Genomic DNA, 16,282 nt, shown 5'->3' on the forward strand with positions numbered 1-16,282 from the left:
TGAATTCTTTCTTTGTATTTGTTCATCAGTGCCTCCCATGCCAATCCTGAGTTACAGCGAGTCTCCTCCCGGGTCCTTGCTTCAGCCCTCGCCCTCACTGTGTTTTTCCACACAGCAGTCAGAGGAGTCCATTAAAACCATCACAACCTCCCAGTGGCTCCCACTGCCCTTGGAATAAAACCCAGACGCCTCACTTTTACCTGCTCCGGAGCATCCTCCTAACCCATCCCATGGCTGCTTTCTTCTCATCCTTTCCACCCTCCTCAAGCCATGTTATCTAAAATACCGTCCCTGCCGCAGCATCTCCATCTCCTGGTTCGTTTGGTTTGGCCATGCGGTATGTGGGATCATCCCTGACCGGGGATCGAACCTGTACCCCCTGCATTGGGAGCTCGGAGTCCTAACCACTGGACCCCCAGTAAAGTCCTGGCTCCTGGCTTTATTGGTTTCATAAGTCTCTCTTTCTCACTCTTTCCTTCTTTTCTTCCTCCCTTCCTTTGTCTTTCAACACTTTCCAAAGCATATTCTTCCTCTCCATAGACCCTCCACCTTCTCTCCTCCCAGGGCCCCCCTCTGCCTCCTTCCTTGTCTCCTCTGTCCATCCCATCCTCTCTCATTCACCTTTCACACACAGAGAGAAATGCTCCCTGCCTTGCACTAAACCCTTCCATGGTTCCCCAGGGCCCTGGAGTCAAAGCCCAGGCTCCTTCCTGTGGCCCATGCGGCCCTGCAGAGCTGGCCCTAGCCTGATCTCCCTTTTTTATTCCTCAAACCCGGCATACCTACTTTGTGCCAGGCATCATCCATGTAATGGGGATATGGCGTGTCCCTTGAACACAAGCCTTTTCTATCTCAGGACCTTTGCACATGCTTTCCCCTCCCAACATTCCTCTACCAGCTGGCCTCTTCTTACCTTTCTGATCTCTGCTTCAATGCAAATTCCACCAGGAGGCCTTTCCTGACCACTCCATGCAAACCAGGCTCTTCCCCACCAACCCTGGATTCTGTGTGCTCATCTGAGTAAGTAGAGAGCACCAGGGTCTGCCCAGAGCCCTCACGCATACTATCTCTGTCCTGCCAGGAAATTCCACTGTCTGAAATCCTCACCGTGGAGCCAGCCCAGAACTTCAGCCTCGTGCCACCAGGCACCAACCCACACTGCTTCGAGATTGTCACTGCCAATGCCACCTACTTTGTGGGAGAAACCCCTGGTGGGGCCCCAGGAGGGCCTAGCGGGCAGGGGGCCGAGACTGCCCGGGGCTGGGAAACGGCCATCCGCCAGGCCCTGATGCCTGTCATCCTCCAGGATGCACCCAGCGCCCCAGGCCACGCACCCCACAGTAAGGGCCCCACTCCAGGTCCCTGGGAAGAGGGGTCTAGGAGGGCTTCGTTAGGGTCCTGGAGAAGGGAAGAGCTAGGGAATGGCAGAGCAGAGAGTGTGGCTTCTGGACTCAGCAGAAATCAATCTAAATCATTAAGCCCGAGACCTCACGTGTAGCCTTGGGCATGTCACTTCCCCTTTCTGAGTCTTGTCCCGGGGGAAGTAATGACTCCTTCAGGTTGTGAGTTCAGACTTTTTAATTCATGCTCCTTTGTGCCTGGCCTGTGCCGGACAGTGCTGTGGGCCCAGCTGTGACCAAAACAGCCCAGCACCCACCTCTTCTGGGACTCACAGTCCCAGAAGGAAGACAGACCTGTCCCCAGACACTGATGACTCACAGTTGGCAGGGCTGGGACAGGGGAACCAGAGGGCTGTGGGAGCTCAGAGGGGGTGACTAACCCAGCCTGAGTATCCAGGAGGGCTTCCTGGAGGAGGCAACATCCAGGCTAAGACCTAGAAGTCGAGGAGGGGTGAAATGAAGAGAAAGGAAATGGGAAATTGTTTCAGGCAGAGGCAAGGGATGATCAGCGTCCTGGTTCACTATATTATGGAACTCATAGTCCAGGGTAACTGACAGATGTTCATCAGATCTTCCTGGGTGAATGACAGGTGGGATGTAGAACGTGTGCTAGAGGAATCCAATGTGGTCCCAGGGTAACATGGGAGCTGAGACTGGGAGATGACGAGGATTTAACTAAGTCCAGAGTGAGGGGAAGAGCATTCCTGGCAGAGGGAAGAGCAAGTGCCAAGGAGAGACTTTGATGTATGGGAGGCCTGGTGAGGAAGCCTGAGTGTCGGAACGCACATCACCAAGGGAGAGGATGAAGTCAAAGAGGCAGAGGGGCCAGACACTTCCTGTTAGGCTATTTAAGGGACTTGGCCTTCCCCCTCAGGACACTGGGGAGCCATAGCAGAATTTTTTTAAATTAAAAAAAAAAAAATTATTTATTTGGCTGTGCCAGGTCTTAGTTGCAGCACACGGGAGCTTTAGTTGGGGCATGGGAACTCTTAGTTGCAGCCTGTGGGATCTAGTTCCCTGACCAGGAATTGAACCCAGCCCCCTGCATTGGGAGTGTGGAGTCTTAGCTACTGGACCACCAGGGAAGTCCCCATGGCAGGGTTTTGAGCAGGGGAAGGACAGAGTTAGGCTTATGCTTTGGCAAGATCCCTCTGGCTTCCCTGTGGAGGGGGAATAGGAGAGATGGAGACAGGACAGGGAGACCAGGGAAGAGGCTAAGGGGCAAGGACCGAATATTCCTCAGGGTGGGGACAGGTGTTCAATGGCAGAAGAATCAAGACTTTGGAAATGTCTGGCCCTGGTTGGGTGGGTAGTGGGGCAAATTCAGGGGAAGAAGCCTGAGTCAGTTTCCCACCGAGCCCCAGTTTCCTCCTCAGTAAAATGGGATCATCACGCCTCCCTTGGTGCTGAGATCACAGAATGAAATGCTCCGAGGTCCTTTTATCATTCCCGTTCTCCGGGATGAGAAAACTGAGGTTCTTAGTGAACGAGTCCAGTCTAACTGCTGGCTCCAGAGAGTGGAGTTACGGGTGATCTTGAGCCTGGGGTCTCCTCACGTCCACCTTCCCCTCTCCCCAGGACAAGCTTCTCTGAGCATCTCTGTGTCTAACAGCCAGATTCAAGAGAATGTGGTAAGACCCCACCCACACCCGGCAGCCCCAAGGATGTGCCCACCCCCCACCCCCAAACAACCTCCCAGCTCTCCCACCCTCCCAGCCTCCATGACCGTCCCCCATCTCGATGCGCATCTCTGACTCCCTCTCCCTACCCTGCAGGACATCGCCACTGTCTACCAGATCTTCCCAGATGAGGTGCTGGGCTCCGGCCAGTTTGGAGTGGTCTATGGCGGTAAGGATGTTTCAAGAGCCGACCTAGAAAGGCGTCTTGTGGGTTTCTGGGCCCCAGATCTCCCCTTCTTCTTCTTCTTTTAAATTATTTATTTATTTGGCTTCCCTGGGTTATGGCACACAGGATCTTCGATCTTCACTGTGTCATGTGGGATCTAGTTTCCTGACCTGGAATTGAACCCGGGCCCCTGCATTGGGAGCTCAGAATCTTAGCCACTGGTCCTCCAGGGAAGTCCCCAGACCTCCCCTTCTGATTGGCCACATGCTCACCTCCTTTTCTAGTTGATTAAGAAAGATGGATCCTGGGAGCCATCTCACTCTGAAAGGCCAGTGACTTTCTCCCGTTATTAATAGGGAAGGTAAACTCTGCGCTGATTGGCCGCAGAGCTAGATGCTGGATTCTGATTGGTTACAAATCTAGTTTCTTATGTCATAGCGCCTCAGAGCTCTGACTTTACCTTCCTTCATTCTACCTTTATTCCTAGGGCCCCCCCACCCTTGACATCGTTCCTGGGGGCCCCTCAGAGCCCCCTTGGTGACCTTTCATCCATCCACCTCTGCCCAACTCTAGCTGTGTGTCTCTAGTGGGGTCTTCCTCTTGCTGGGATTGGAAGGTCCTGCTCCTCTCATCCCCCACCTCCCCTACCCTCTGCCCAGGGAAGCACCGGAAGACAGGCCGGGATGTGGCAGTAAAGGTCATCGACAAACTGCGTTTCCCCACCAAGCAGGAGAGCCAACTCCGGAACGAAGTGGCCATTCTGCAGGTGACCTCTGGTGTCTGTGGTCCCGCTCTGCCCCCATCCCCACCCTGCAAGGACTTTCTTTTCCCACTTCCTCCAGTCTGGGGGTGGTCAGGGAAGGCTTCCTAGAGGAGGCAGTATGCATGTTGAGACTGAAGGGGTGGCACATGTATTCTGAGCAGAGGGACCAGCCTGTGCAAAGGTCCAGAGTTGAGAGGGAACACAAAGTCTTCTAGGATCTTGAAGGGGTTCAAGGTTACTAGATGGTTTATATGAAGCAAGGTGGTAGGCGGTGAGGCTAGGGAACAGGGTGGGGTCCCACCCTATGGGCTTTCTCCTGAGGGTACTAGGGAGCCATGGAAAGATTTTGAGCGAAGAGGGGGACAGAGTCAGATGTGTGAACTTTAGGAAGATCCCACTGGCTGCTATTGGAGGGGAGGTGGAAGGGTTGTGGGACTGGAGCCTGGAGCCCTGGGAGTAGGTTGGGTGGGGACCTGTGTGAAGACATAGGGTTCAGCTAGGCAAGGGTTGGAGAAGAGCCAGGAGAGTGGGATTTCAAAGATACAGATGTACAAAGCTCCTTCCCATTTCTTCAGGCCCCCTTCCCTTTTGTTCCCTCAACCCTGGGCCTTCACCACAACTGCATGATGTAAAGATCCTTCTGGACACCTGGTGGTGCAGGAGGGGTGGTCCTCTCAGGGGCTCTGGACACCCTTTCCCCTCCCCCACTGCCACCCCCAGGGGGAAACAGCCCTCCAGGGACATCCTCTTCTTGTTTGTTGTCCACCCGCTCCTATGGCTTGTCCTCTGGGGTCCCAAGCTCATGGGTGACCTGGGTCCTGACCCTGCTCCTCCCCACCCCACCTCACCCACCCCAGAGCCTGCGGCACCCAGGGATTGTCAACCTGGAATGTATGTTCGAGACCCCGGAGAAGGTGTTTGTGGTGATGGAGAAGCTGCACGGGGACATGCTGGAGATGATCCTCTCCAGCGAGAAGGGCCGGCTGCCTGAGCGCCTCACCAAGTTCCTCATCACCCAGGTGAGCACGCCCCGCCCATCGCCCGCCTCCCCAGCCTGGCTCCCCACCTGTCCTGCAAGACGCACCTGTGCTGTGTGCCCTGAAGGGCAGGCAGACATTGGGTGAGAATCATAATAGCCGATAAGAGAAAATGTAGCAATAGAGTAATAACCATTAGAAAAAGTATTAGAATGACACTTTAAAAATTAGAATCAGTTTAGTTCAGTTCAGTCGCTCAGTCGTGTCCGACTCTCCGCGACTCCATGAATAGAATATGATAAAACAGTTAGTAGAATAGCAGTAATAGAGTAATATCAATAGGTACATAATAAGCTGAAAATAATAGAGCAGTAATAATAATATTATAGAAAATAACTACTATTTTTTATCTTTTAATACTTTATATAATAAGTCAGGCTTGCTGGGCCTGACTTCACGAAGAAAAAGGGAAGGAGAGAGAAGCCTTTCTCTGGGGAGCTCATTCATTCATTTATTAAATGGTTCAGCAAACACTGTCTGGCCCCATGTTGGACAATGTGAGGACACAGCGGTGACCTCAGTAGCCCTGGGTCTGTATAGTGATCAGCCAGAGTGGGAAGGGCTGAGATGGGGGTGCTGATAATGAGAATGATAAACAATGTGGTCACTAACCCTTATTGAGCCCTTACTGCATGCCGGCCACTGTTTTAGTTTATGTAATCTTCCTAGCAACCTATGTAGTAGTGGTTATTACTACTCCCATTTTACTGCAGCTCAGAGACTTTAAGTAACTCACCCAGGGTCACACAGCAGGTGGGATCTAAACCTGGAAGCATGCTTTTACCGAGTAATGTCAAACAGTGTGTTAGTCGCTTAGTCATGTCTGACTCTTTGCAACCCCATGGACTGTAGCCCGCCAGGCTCCTCTGTCCATGGAATTCTCCAGGCAAGAATACTGGAGTGGGTTGCTATTCACTTCTCCAAAAGTCAAACTAATTTGTGTTATTTGTCTGTGTGTGTGCGTACATACATTTAAATTGATTTCACATCACATATAACACTGTTGTTCTGCTTCTTACTTTCTTCACTTTAATAGTGCTTCTGAAAGACCGTTCTATTTCAGTATGTAGTTAGCAGAACTGTCTCTTTTTCTTAATTGTATCCCGTGACAATATCACTAAATTCTCCAGTTGCTGAGCATGTAGTTGGTTTCACTATACCACTACTGCAAACAACAGCCTGTGAACATTTGTTTACAAACATCGACAGGCTCTGGTGGGAGGATTTCAATAGAACATGTTTCAAATAGTAGACTCCCAAGCCTAAGGAAATATGCTTAAAATTTTTTTGAAAGGTGTTGCCGAGTTATTCTCTAAAACCTCTTTCAATCTTTGTTCTCACCAACAGAGTTTGAGGGTGTCTATTTTCTCAGTCCTTATTCTGGATAATATATTCACCAGTCCTTTTTTTTTCCCCAAGCTGCATGGCTTGAGGGATTTTAGTTGCCAACCAGGGGTTGAACCTGGGCCATGGCAGTGAAAGTGCTGAGTCCTAGCCACTGGACTGCCAGGAAATTCCCAATATAATTACTAGTCTTAAAGGTGGAAAAATAATACTTCATATGGCTTCACTTGGTGGTTTAAAAATTACGAGTGAGGTTGAGCATATTTTCACATGTTTATTAACCTGTGCTTTATGCACTCTTTGGCCAATTTTTTCCAGTTATATTATTCTTATTGAATTGTAAAGAGCTCTTTGTATATGAAGAACCCTGGATCTTTGTTGCTTGTGTTGTTCCCATCTTTTATCCCAGTATTTCTTTTCCTCTTCATTTTGTTTGTGGTGTTTACTTTTATTTTGGGGGTTTCACGCCTTCTCGGAAAGATCTTCCCACCTGGCTGGCCCCACACTTGATTCTGGGACATGTTCTCTGTTGGTTGAAAAATCTCCTGTGCTGGCTTCCTTTCTCCAGGCCCAGCACCCTTGCTCTCCCAAGCTGTCTGCTTTTGTCAGTCTGGCTTGTGGGATGTGGATAGAAACTCACTGAGGCAGGCCCATCTGAATTTCTGGTGGGGAGAGGAAACTGCCTGCCTTCAGCAACTGAGGCAGTTTCTCTTTCATTCTGATCTTTCATCTCTTTCTCTCTTTTTGTCTTTGCTCTTCTCTCTCTTTCTCTTTCTCTCTGCAGATTTCTGCTTTTTGCCTCTTGCCTGCCCCACCCCAAGTCCTGAGCTAAGCCCTATACCTCATGAACTTATAAACTTCACAACCATCTTTGAGGTAGGTATTATTATAATCTCCATTTTACAGATGAGGAAACTGAGGTTGAGGGGTTTCCTAGGTCTCGCCCAAGGTCATACAGGTACAAGGTCACACTGCCAGGTAGCAGTCTGGCTAAGGTTTGAACCTGGGTCTGTCCAGCTTCCCATCTACCCTCTTTGATCACCATATTTACTAGGGGTTGGGAAAATCAGTAAACTAAAGTTATGCAGGAGAGGATGTCCATATATAGCTTTGGACCTCCAGTCACTCTGTCTGTAGCATGAGGAACTTGGACCTCAGCAGTAGCTTTCAAATAGTATTTCCATACTCAAACATCATCCAGTGAAAACAACGAAAAACTCCAAATATTTCAGTTCTAAGATATAAATTACAGCTTCTTGCTTATGTAACACTTTTGACAATTTGACATTGTGTTTGAGTTATGTAGAATCAAGGAAAATCATGGCTTCCATAGATAAGTAGTTACAAATGGTAACAGTCTTTTTATTTTATTTTATTCATTTGTTTATTTTTGGCTGTGCTGGATCTTCATCGCAGCCTGGGCTTCTCTCTAGCTGTGGCGAGCAGTGGCTGCTCAAGTTGTAGTGTGCGGGCTTCTCATTGCAGTGGTTTCTCTTTTTGTGGCGCACAGGCTCTTGGGTTCAAGGGCTTCAGTAGTTGCGGCTCCTGGGCTCTAGAGACCAGGTTCAATAGTTGGGGCTCATGGGCTTAGTTGCTTTGCAGCATGTGGGAGCTTCCCTGCTCAGAGAGTTAATCCATGTCTCCTGCATTAGCATATAGATTCTTTACCACTAAGCCACTAGGGAAGCCCAACAGTTTTTTGTTTGTTTGTTTAAGTCAGCTCACCTTGCCATCATAGAATATTCTTAAATTAACAGCTACAGAAGGAAAAGTTTTATTTGAAACACTCACAGGAAGGTGTCCACTAACAGGCCATCACAAGAATAATAACCAAAACAACAACAATAATAACAGCTCACATGGAGTGCTTGCTGTGTGCCAGACACTGCCCTAAGCGCTTTATATACCTCACTCAACTCACTTAAAGCTCACAGCAACCCATGAGGATGGTTTCTATTATTACCCCCATTTTACAGGTGAGAACACTGAGACCCAGAGAGGTAAAGTAACTTGCTGTAGGCATCAGGCTAGTAAGTGTGGAGCCAGGTTTGCTACCTTGATAAGGCTGGCTCTCAAACCCACCTAACACCCACATAACACCCCACCTCTTAAGGGTGTTATGTTTGATTTATGTCATATTGGTACTGTTTGTAATTGTTTAGTATTTCAGGTTTTTAATCCATGAAAAATATTTTTTTTAAAATTGAATCACACAATAGCACCTGCTTGAAACCGCTGCATTATTCATAGCTCTTTTTCATCAGGATCTGCCTGTCAGAGGGTGTCAGGATCTTCCCAAACCCACTGCTCCAGTTCAGTCTCCCTAGAATTATATGTCCAACTTCTATCTTTGACTGAAATGGTTCTGGGGTTCTGAGCTTCTTCTTTGGTGCTCCAATGCCTTCCCTGGTCCGGGGCGGGGGATGGGTTGGGGGCGGTGTGATGGCATGGATGGGGTTTGGAGGGCTGGCTATTGAAGGCGGAATCTCACAGCAGGGACTAACTTTACTGGTGCCATCTCCTCCCCTCAGATCCTGGTGGCTTTGAGACACCTTCACTTCAAGAATATCGTCCATTGTGACTTGAAACCAGAAAACGTGTTGTTGTCATCAGCCGACCCATTTCCTCAGGTCAGAAATGTCCCCTCCTTATTTGGGGAAGTCCATCTAACACTAACCGTGGGTGGGGACTGTGTCAATCAAGATAATTAATCAGCCACAGAGACCCAAGATAATGGCTTAAGTGAGACAGAGGCTTGCTTCTCACTCACAGAGGGACTAGCATTATCATTTTGAGCGTGAAAAAGCAGTGCAATGGTGTTGGGACCACAGCTCCTGCTGTCTTATTCTGGCCTCTCTCTGGCGTTGCCTGGTCTTCATGGTCCATGTTGTGCCGCTGCTGCCCCACCCCGCAAATGTAAAAGGATAACGTGGGGGAGGAAAGAAACGGGGTAGAAGAAACGGATGCACCCCTTTCCTTCCCTAAGGTAAGAATATGAACGTGCACAGGGCACGCCTCACATTCCATTGGTCAGAACTTGATCACGTGGGGCTTCAAAGGACGCTGGGAAATGTAGTTTTCATTGTGAGGAGCCGTGTGGCTCATCAGAATTTTTATTAAGGGGAGAAGCAGAGAACAGATATTGGAGGGGAGCAACTGGTAATTTCTTCTGTGGCTGTGTAGGAAAACAGTTTTTTGGTGTTCTTCTTTGTTTTTAATATTTATTTATTTATTTGGCTGCTTCTGGTCTTATTTGCCGCACGTGGGATCTTCAATCTTCCCTTCCATATGTGAGATACTTTTTAGTTGTGGGATCTAGTTCCCTGACCAGGGATCAAACCCACACCCCCTGCATTGGGAACGTAGCCTCTTAGCCGCTGGCCCACCAGCGAGGTCCCAGGAAAACAGTTTTGATGAGCCTCTGACTGGTTGGATGAGAATCCCCTTGAGGCAAAGCCAGATGGAGCAAGGGTGATGATTATAACAGCTATAGTTGATTGGGTGCCCAATGTGTTTGAGGGCTTTTAGCTACAGGTTCTCATTTAGCCCTTCCACATCCCTGTGAAGTTTTTGCTTCCTTATCTCTCTTTTGTGACTATTTCATTTCATTTTAAAAGTTCATTTTGTTCATCAACTAAAAATTATTGTGTGCCTACTAGTGCCAAGCTGCATGCTGGAGCATTAGCAACTGTAGTAAGTAGAGAGTTCCCCATCTCCATGCCCACTGGTTTACAGCTGGGGCTGGTTTTGCACCCCAGGGGATATTTGACAACATTGGAGACGTTTTTCGTTGTCACAGCTGTTTGAGGGGGAGCGTTACTACTGGCATTTAGGGATCACTAAGCATCGGACAGTGCACAGGATAGCCCCAAAATACAAGGTTATCCTTCCCTAATGTCAGTAGTGTAGGGTGTGAGAAGCTCTAACTTACAGCAGAATATCCACTAGAAATATAATGCACTGGGAGTTACTTCCCTTCCATACTGGACAGCAAAGCTCATAGAGGGAAGATGAAATATTGGTCAAATTGTCACAAAAATGTAATTATATCTGTGATGAGTTCTGTGACACAGTTCTATGAGCTCAAACTGTATAGCCCAGTGGAAAGTCAGAGAAGGTTTTTTGATGGGAGGGGACGAGTGTTCTAGTCAGTGGGAGCAGTCTGTGCAAAGGCCCTGTGGTGTACTTTAAAAACAAAACACAACAGTTTTATTGAGATGTAATGTGCATACTATACAATTTACCACTTTATACAATTTAGTGACTTTTAGGATATTCAGAGTTGTGCAACCATCACCATGATCAATTTTGGAACATTTTCATAACCACAAAAGAAACCTCATGTTTCTTAACCAACATCCTCCAATCGCACCATCCCCCCACCCACAACAACTAATCCACTTTCTGTGGATTTGTCTGTTCTGAGCATTTCATGTAAATGGAATAAACGAACACTTCTCTCTCTCTCTCTCTGTGTGTGTGTGTGTGTGTGTGTGCGCGCGCACGCGTGTATGCTCAGTAGCTTCAGTCGTGTCCAACTCTTTGCAACCTCATGGGCTATAGCCCACCAGGCTCCTCTGTCCCTGGGATTCTCCAGGCAAGAATACTGGAGTGAGTTGCCATGCCCTCCTCCAGGGGATCTTCTTGACCCAGGGATTGAACCTGGGTTTCCTGCACTGAAGGCAGATTCTTTACCATCTGAGCCACCAGGGAAGCCCATATACATGGCCATAAAAAGAAATGAAGTACTGACATATGCTACAACATAAATGAACCTTGAAAACATTCGGGGAAAGAAGCCAGTCACAGAGGATGACATATTATTGTATATTCCATATATTGTGTACTTCATGTGTACATACATGGAATATACAATAATAATATGTCATCCTCTGTGACTGGCTTCTTTCCCTGAATGTTTTCAAGGTTCATTTATGTTGTAGCATATGTCAGTACTTCACTTCTTTTTATGGCCATTTAATATTCCATCATAAGATAGGTAGAAAAGGGTGGATCTTAGAAAAGTAAAAGATTATAAGGTCTGTTAAAAGGGCAAAGAATCCTAGGAAAATGTGGTATGGCTGTCACATTGAGATTTGGGTCAGGGGTTGGGGTGTGGCTGGTTTTGAAGGCAATAGAGGCTTGGGGCAATAGTGAGCCAGAGAAGGGTTTTGAGTAGGGAAGGGACAGTATCCGAATAGAGGTGGCAGCTGCCTATGGACTGGTAGGCAGCAGACTGGACCTTGAACCCAGACTTGCTGGCTCTGAAGCCAATCCATGACCCTAGACTGCCTCCAACAAGGGCAAGACAGGCTCACACCTATTACCATGGATGCCATGCTTAGCTGTGTACATGCTGGGTGCCCTTTAATCCCCAGGGAAGCCTGATCGGCAGTTGCTGTTAACATCCTCAACCCGGATGACAAAAACGGGGCTTCGAGAACTTCTGTCCCTCAGCTGAGAGCCCCGAGGCTCGCTCAATATCCGCCGCTGCTCCTACCATTTTCCCATGTATTTACTCTTTCAATTCACACAGCTATCCTTTAAGGTAGGGACAGTTAGCATCGCCATGGTGCAAAAGAGGAGACAGAGGCACAAGAAAGTTGAGACCCGTTCGACGTGACAGAGGGATAGCAGCAGGGAGCCTTTACGGAGCTCTCACTGCAGGTCGGGCATTTATTGTCCTGTGAGCTTTAGACAGATGAAACCCACATAATCCTCAGGACAGCCCTTTGAGATAGGCACTGGTAGGATCCTCCTCCTTCTCGTACAGATGAATAAACGGAGGCCCAGACAGAGGAAGCTCCCTTCCCAGGGTCACCCAGCTAGCTAGTGAGCAGAGGAGCCTGGATTCGACCCAGCGTTCAATTTTGTCTGGGATACCGTAGTGGCGGAACGCTTGCGCAGAGGCGGGGAGGCGCAACCTCCACACGCCCTGAGACCCTCTACCCCTCGCCTCCGCAGGTGAAGCTGTGCGACTTCGGCTTCGCGCGCATCATCGGCGAGAAGTCCTTCCGGCGCTCGGTGGTGGGCACGCCGGCCTACCTGGCGCCCGAGGTGCTGCTCAACCAGGGCTACAACCGCTCGCTGGACATGTGGTCGGTGGGCGTGATCATGTACGTCAGCCTCAGCGGCACGTTCCCCTTCAACGAGGACGAGGACATCAAAGACCAGATCCAGAATGCTGCCTTCATGTATCCGGCCTGCCCTTGGAGCTGCATCTCGGCCGGAGGTGCGGGGCTCGCTTGACTCCTGGGCGCAGGCGAGGGAAGTGCCCTAGGAGCACTAGGGCACTTGTCACCTTGGAGGCTATTAATTAATACTTGGCTTGTCTAGGGCGAGACCGGGAGAAGGACTAGACCCGAGAAAATCAAAGGACTGGGGTGGCCAGGAGAAAGAACAGGTCTTCCCAAGGTGTTGGCTGGACCCTGAAGTCTTTGGGGTTATGACCCCCAAAGGATTAACCCCGCAGAAGCAGTGGTGCCAGGGAGGAGGGTTGAGGAACAAGGGCTTGGCTAATTTGCCGAGTATTGGGGCGTTGACTGGGATGAAGATGGGCCTGGGCCCTGGGACTAGATCCAGTGATGGAGGGAGCTGATTTAGGGGCTTAGCTAGAGAAGGGGCAGGGCTTCCCTGGTGGCTTAGGTGGTAAAGAATCTGCCTCCACTGTGGAAGACTTGGGTTCGATCCCTGGGTTGGGAAGATCCCCTGGAGAAGGGAATGGCAACCCACTCCCGTATTCTGTCCTGGGAAATCCCATGGACAGAGGATCCTGGCAGATGGGCTGCAGTCCATGGGGTTACAAAGAATCAGACATGACTGAGAGACTAGCACTTTCACTAGACGGGGGGCTGGGCCATGGAGGGTTTCTGAAGACTTCTAAGGGAAGGACTGATCCTGAAACCAAAGTCAGGCCTGGAATCTGGGAACAGGTGGAGGTTGGGAGAAGCATGGGGCTATGGGGGTGGGGGCTCAGGGGCAGGACAAAGGTGGACATTGGGATCTCTGCATATAGGGGCTTTGGCATCGTGGCCTGGTAGTGGTGATGGTTTTTATGATGCTCTTGCTGACTTGGAGACGGGTCTGGGAAATTAAACTCGAGGGCCCCCAGCTTTGGGACAAAGCCAGGTGTGAGAGTGAGCCAAGGGCGAGGCTAAGATACTGGGGTGTGTGAAGATGCCTTAAATGAGTTAGAACAAAGGGCAAATTCTGAAATCAGAAGCTCAGGAAGACAGATGTGTGGGAGGGAGGTTAGTTAAAAAGACAAGCATTTGGAGTTCCCTGGTGGTCTAGTCATTAAGATTCAGTGCTTTCACTGCCATGGCCAGGGTTCAATCCCTGGTCAGGGAACTGAGATTCCAAAAGATACAAGGTGCAGAGAAAAACAAAACGAAAAACCAAACTCATCCATAAGAGTTTCTTCAACAAGTATGTGTTGACTGTCTACTTTGTGCCTAGTACTGACTGTCCTAGGTTCTGGGAATACTGGAATAAGCTGGAGAGAAGGGATCATGAAAGAAGGTTGCCCAGTGGTCCGTGAAGAGGAGGGGGAGGGGCATAGAGGGTGTGACCTCATGGAGCAGGCAAAGGGGGTTACTCAGTGCAGGAAAAGGTGTTGGTGGCCCAAGAAAGATGAGCACTGAGCAGTGAGGAGGTGGATTGACTTGAGTCCTGGAGCAGTATAAGGGGTTATCTTTGGGGACCTGATCTGGAGTCCCTCAGTCAAAATGTGTCCTTTGGTGTATGCAAGTGAATTTGAGTGTGTGTGTGTGTGTGTGTGTGTGTGCGAGGGAGCCTGTGAGAACAAGGCCTATACTCAGAGGAGTTTACACAGTGGGGCCTTGTCTTTCAAGGCTCATGATCAAGCAGGGAGCCTTGGACGAGTGCTAGCTTGTCTTGAATGCCTGACACTCGCTAATCCTTTTCATGGAGAGCAGGCCTCTCTCCGACTCTGGGCCTTCTGCAGGAAACTGGTGACTGATTATCATCTCATAACATTGTTTTCTTTTCATTTTATTTTTGTGGATATAGCAACTGATCTTAGGATTTCTATTGACCAGGGTGATGGAAGTTTCCATTTTATATAATTTGGTATCCTATATTTTATATAAAGTACATTTTTATATAATTACATATAAAAGTGAGTTGAAAAAGTGAATTGATTTAAAACCAAATTCTACCTATTTTCCAAGGGTTATGTACATGGTTCAAATTTTTTCTATGTACAAAAGGGTCTAAAATGAAAATTCTCTCTTATTATTTGACATCTTTCCCAAAGGCAGTGTCTATTACAAGTCTGTCTACTTATGCAAGCAGATATGGACACATGCATCCTCTTATTTCTCCTTTTACACAGTGACAGCATGCTCTACACAATATATTTTCTTTAACCAACTTGCTTTGTCCACATCCCAGCAGTCTTGGGCAAATGAGTTGGCTTAAAGAAAAATACTAAGTGAAATATAGTATAGATGTACCTGTACATACTTGTGTATGAAAACCTATGAAGATGACATAGGAATGGGGAAACTGAGGTAGAGACTTGGTGAGACGTAGGATCCAACGTGAGGGATGGGGATAAATGTGTAGTTTAATGAGGAAATAGGTGGGAAAGTGATTCGTCAGGTGAGGCTTCTGCACTGAAGGAAGGTCCCCATGGCAGGTGCGTAGGGTGGGGTGCCTGTTGAAGGAGGGGCGGCCCCTCACCCCGCAGGATTTAAGCCGTCTCTCTCCTTCCCATGCAGCCATCGACCTCATCAACAACTTGCTGCAGGTGAAGATGCGCAAGCGCTACAGCGTGGACAAGTCTCTCAGCCACCCCTGGTTACAGGTGATTAAGGGGCGGGGCTGAGAGCCAAGTGGGAGGGGTTGAGTCATTCGTTGGGATAGAGGAAGGCGTGGAACCACATCTCTTTTGGATACTAAGGTAGTTTAGGTTGTAGGTACATTTCCCGTGGACAGGGAATGTGGCTGAGCCTCCCATTGGCTGGGCTGTAGAAGGTGGAGCTAATTGGCTAGGTAGGTTGTGAACGGTGTGGCTTCACGGTCCTTGGTATCCGGCTTCTCACTGGCAGGGCAGATCCCATGGGGGTGATGCTCTGGCAACTATTGGCTGCCCTTGGAGCAGCACCGGAACTGATCCCTGTTCTCCCCGGCCCAGGAGTACCAGACGTGGGTGGACCTCCGGGAACTGGAAGGGAAGATGGGCGAGCGGTACATCACGCACGAGAGTGACGATGCGCGCTGGGAGCAGTTTGTGGCAGAGCACCCACTACCCGGGCCGGGGCGGCCAGCCGACGGGGTGCTTGGTGGGACCCTCCCACCCCCAGACCACGAGATGCAGGGGCTGGCCGAGCGCATCAGTGTCCTCTGAGGTCTCGGGCTCCCACTCTGGCTGCCTCGTGATGCTGTCCTTGCGTGCTCGGAGAGCAGCGCTCCACACCTTACCAGTGATGAACTGTTCTAAGAAAAGCAGTTTCCTGCCCAAATTGGACACGCCCCCGAGGGAGGGGCATGGCGGGGGCGGGGGCAGGGGCAGGGGCCAGGGTTATTTCCAAAGTTAATTCCCCAGTAATTAAAATGGCCTCATCTCTGGCCCTATGGCCTTGGTCTTTGGCCACACCGCACTCTCGTATTATTGAGTCTGTTGCTCACCAAGATGGAGTTCATCTGGAAAAAAGATGGGATGGAGGAGGGATGGAGGGAGGGGCACTGAAGGGAGAGTAGTTTTGGAAGGAGAACTAACCGATAAAAGAATACACAGAGGGAGCACTGCCAGGAGGGAAGACTAGAAAGGGAAACGATATGAAAGAGCATAAAGAGGAGAGGGAAGATTAATGGAGGAGAGATAGAAGGAATATGATCGGAGGGGTGAAGGATTTAGAAAACTCAAA

At 49.2% G+C, this 16,282-nt stretch overlaps 1 protein-coding gene across 2 annotated transcripts in view; it reads left to right on the forward strand.

Annotated features, from left to right (window-relative positions):
• PRKD2 (protein kinase D2) overlaps positions 1-16,018 on the forward strand; it is a 31,824-nt gene extending 15,806 nt beyond the window's left edge. Inside the window, exons 10-18 of one of the 2 annotated variants that reach the window (XM_055411793.2) lie at positions 1,082-1,340; positions 2,979-3,031; positions 3,176-3,248; positions 3,905-4,011; positions 4,866-5,027; positions 8,921-9,019; positions 12,354-12,621; positions 15,134-15,219; positions 15,550-16,018. In XM_055411793.2, the coding sequence (XP_055267768.1) occupies positions 1,082-1,340; positions 2,979-3,031; positions 3,176-3,248; positions 3,905-4,011; positions 4,866-5,027; positions 8,921-9,019; positions 12,354-12,621; positions 15,134-15,219; positions 15,550-15,762 (1,320 nt within the window). In that variant the 3' untranslated portion in view covers positions 15,763-16,018. The remainder of the gene's footprint in view (positions 1-1,081; positions 1,341-2,978; positions 3,032-3,175; positions 3,249-3,904; positions 4,012-4,865; positions 5,028-8,920; positions 9,020-12,353; positions 12,622-15,133; positions 15,220-15,549) is intronic. The other variant, XM_055411794.2, reaches the window with a different exon arrangement.
• Positions 16,019-16,282: the final 264 nt, after the last annotated feature.

Source organism: Moschus berezovskii, chromosome 22 (assembly GCF_049115385.1).
Source record: "Moschus berezovskii isolate FMDL1 chromosome 22, NW_MosBer_1.0, whole genome shotgun sequence".
Taxonomy (NCBI): Eukaryota; Metazoa; Chordata; class Mammalia; order Artiodactyla; family Moschidae; genus Moschus; species Moschus berezovskii.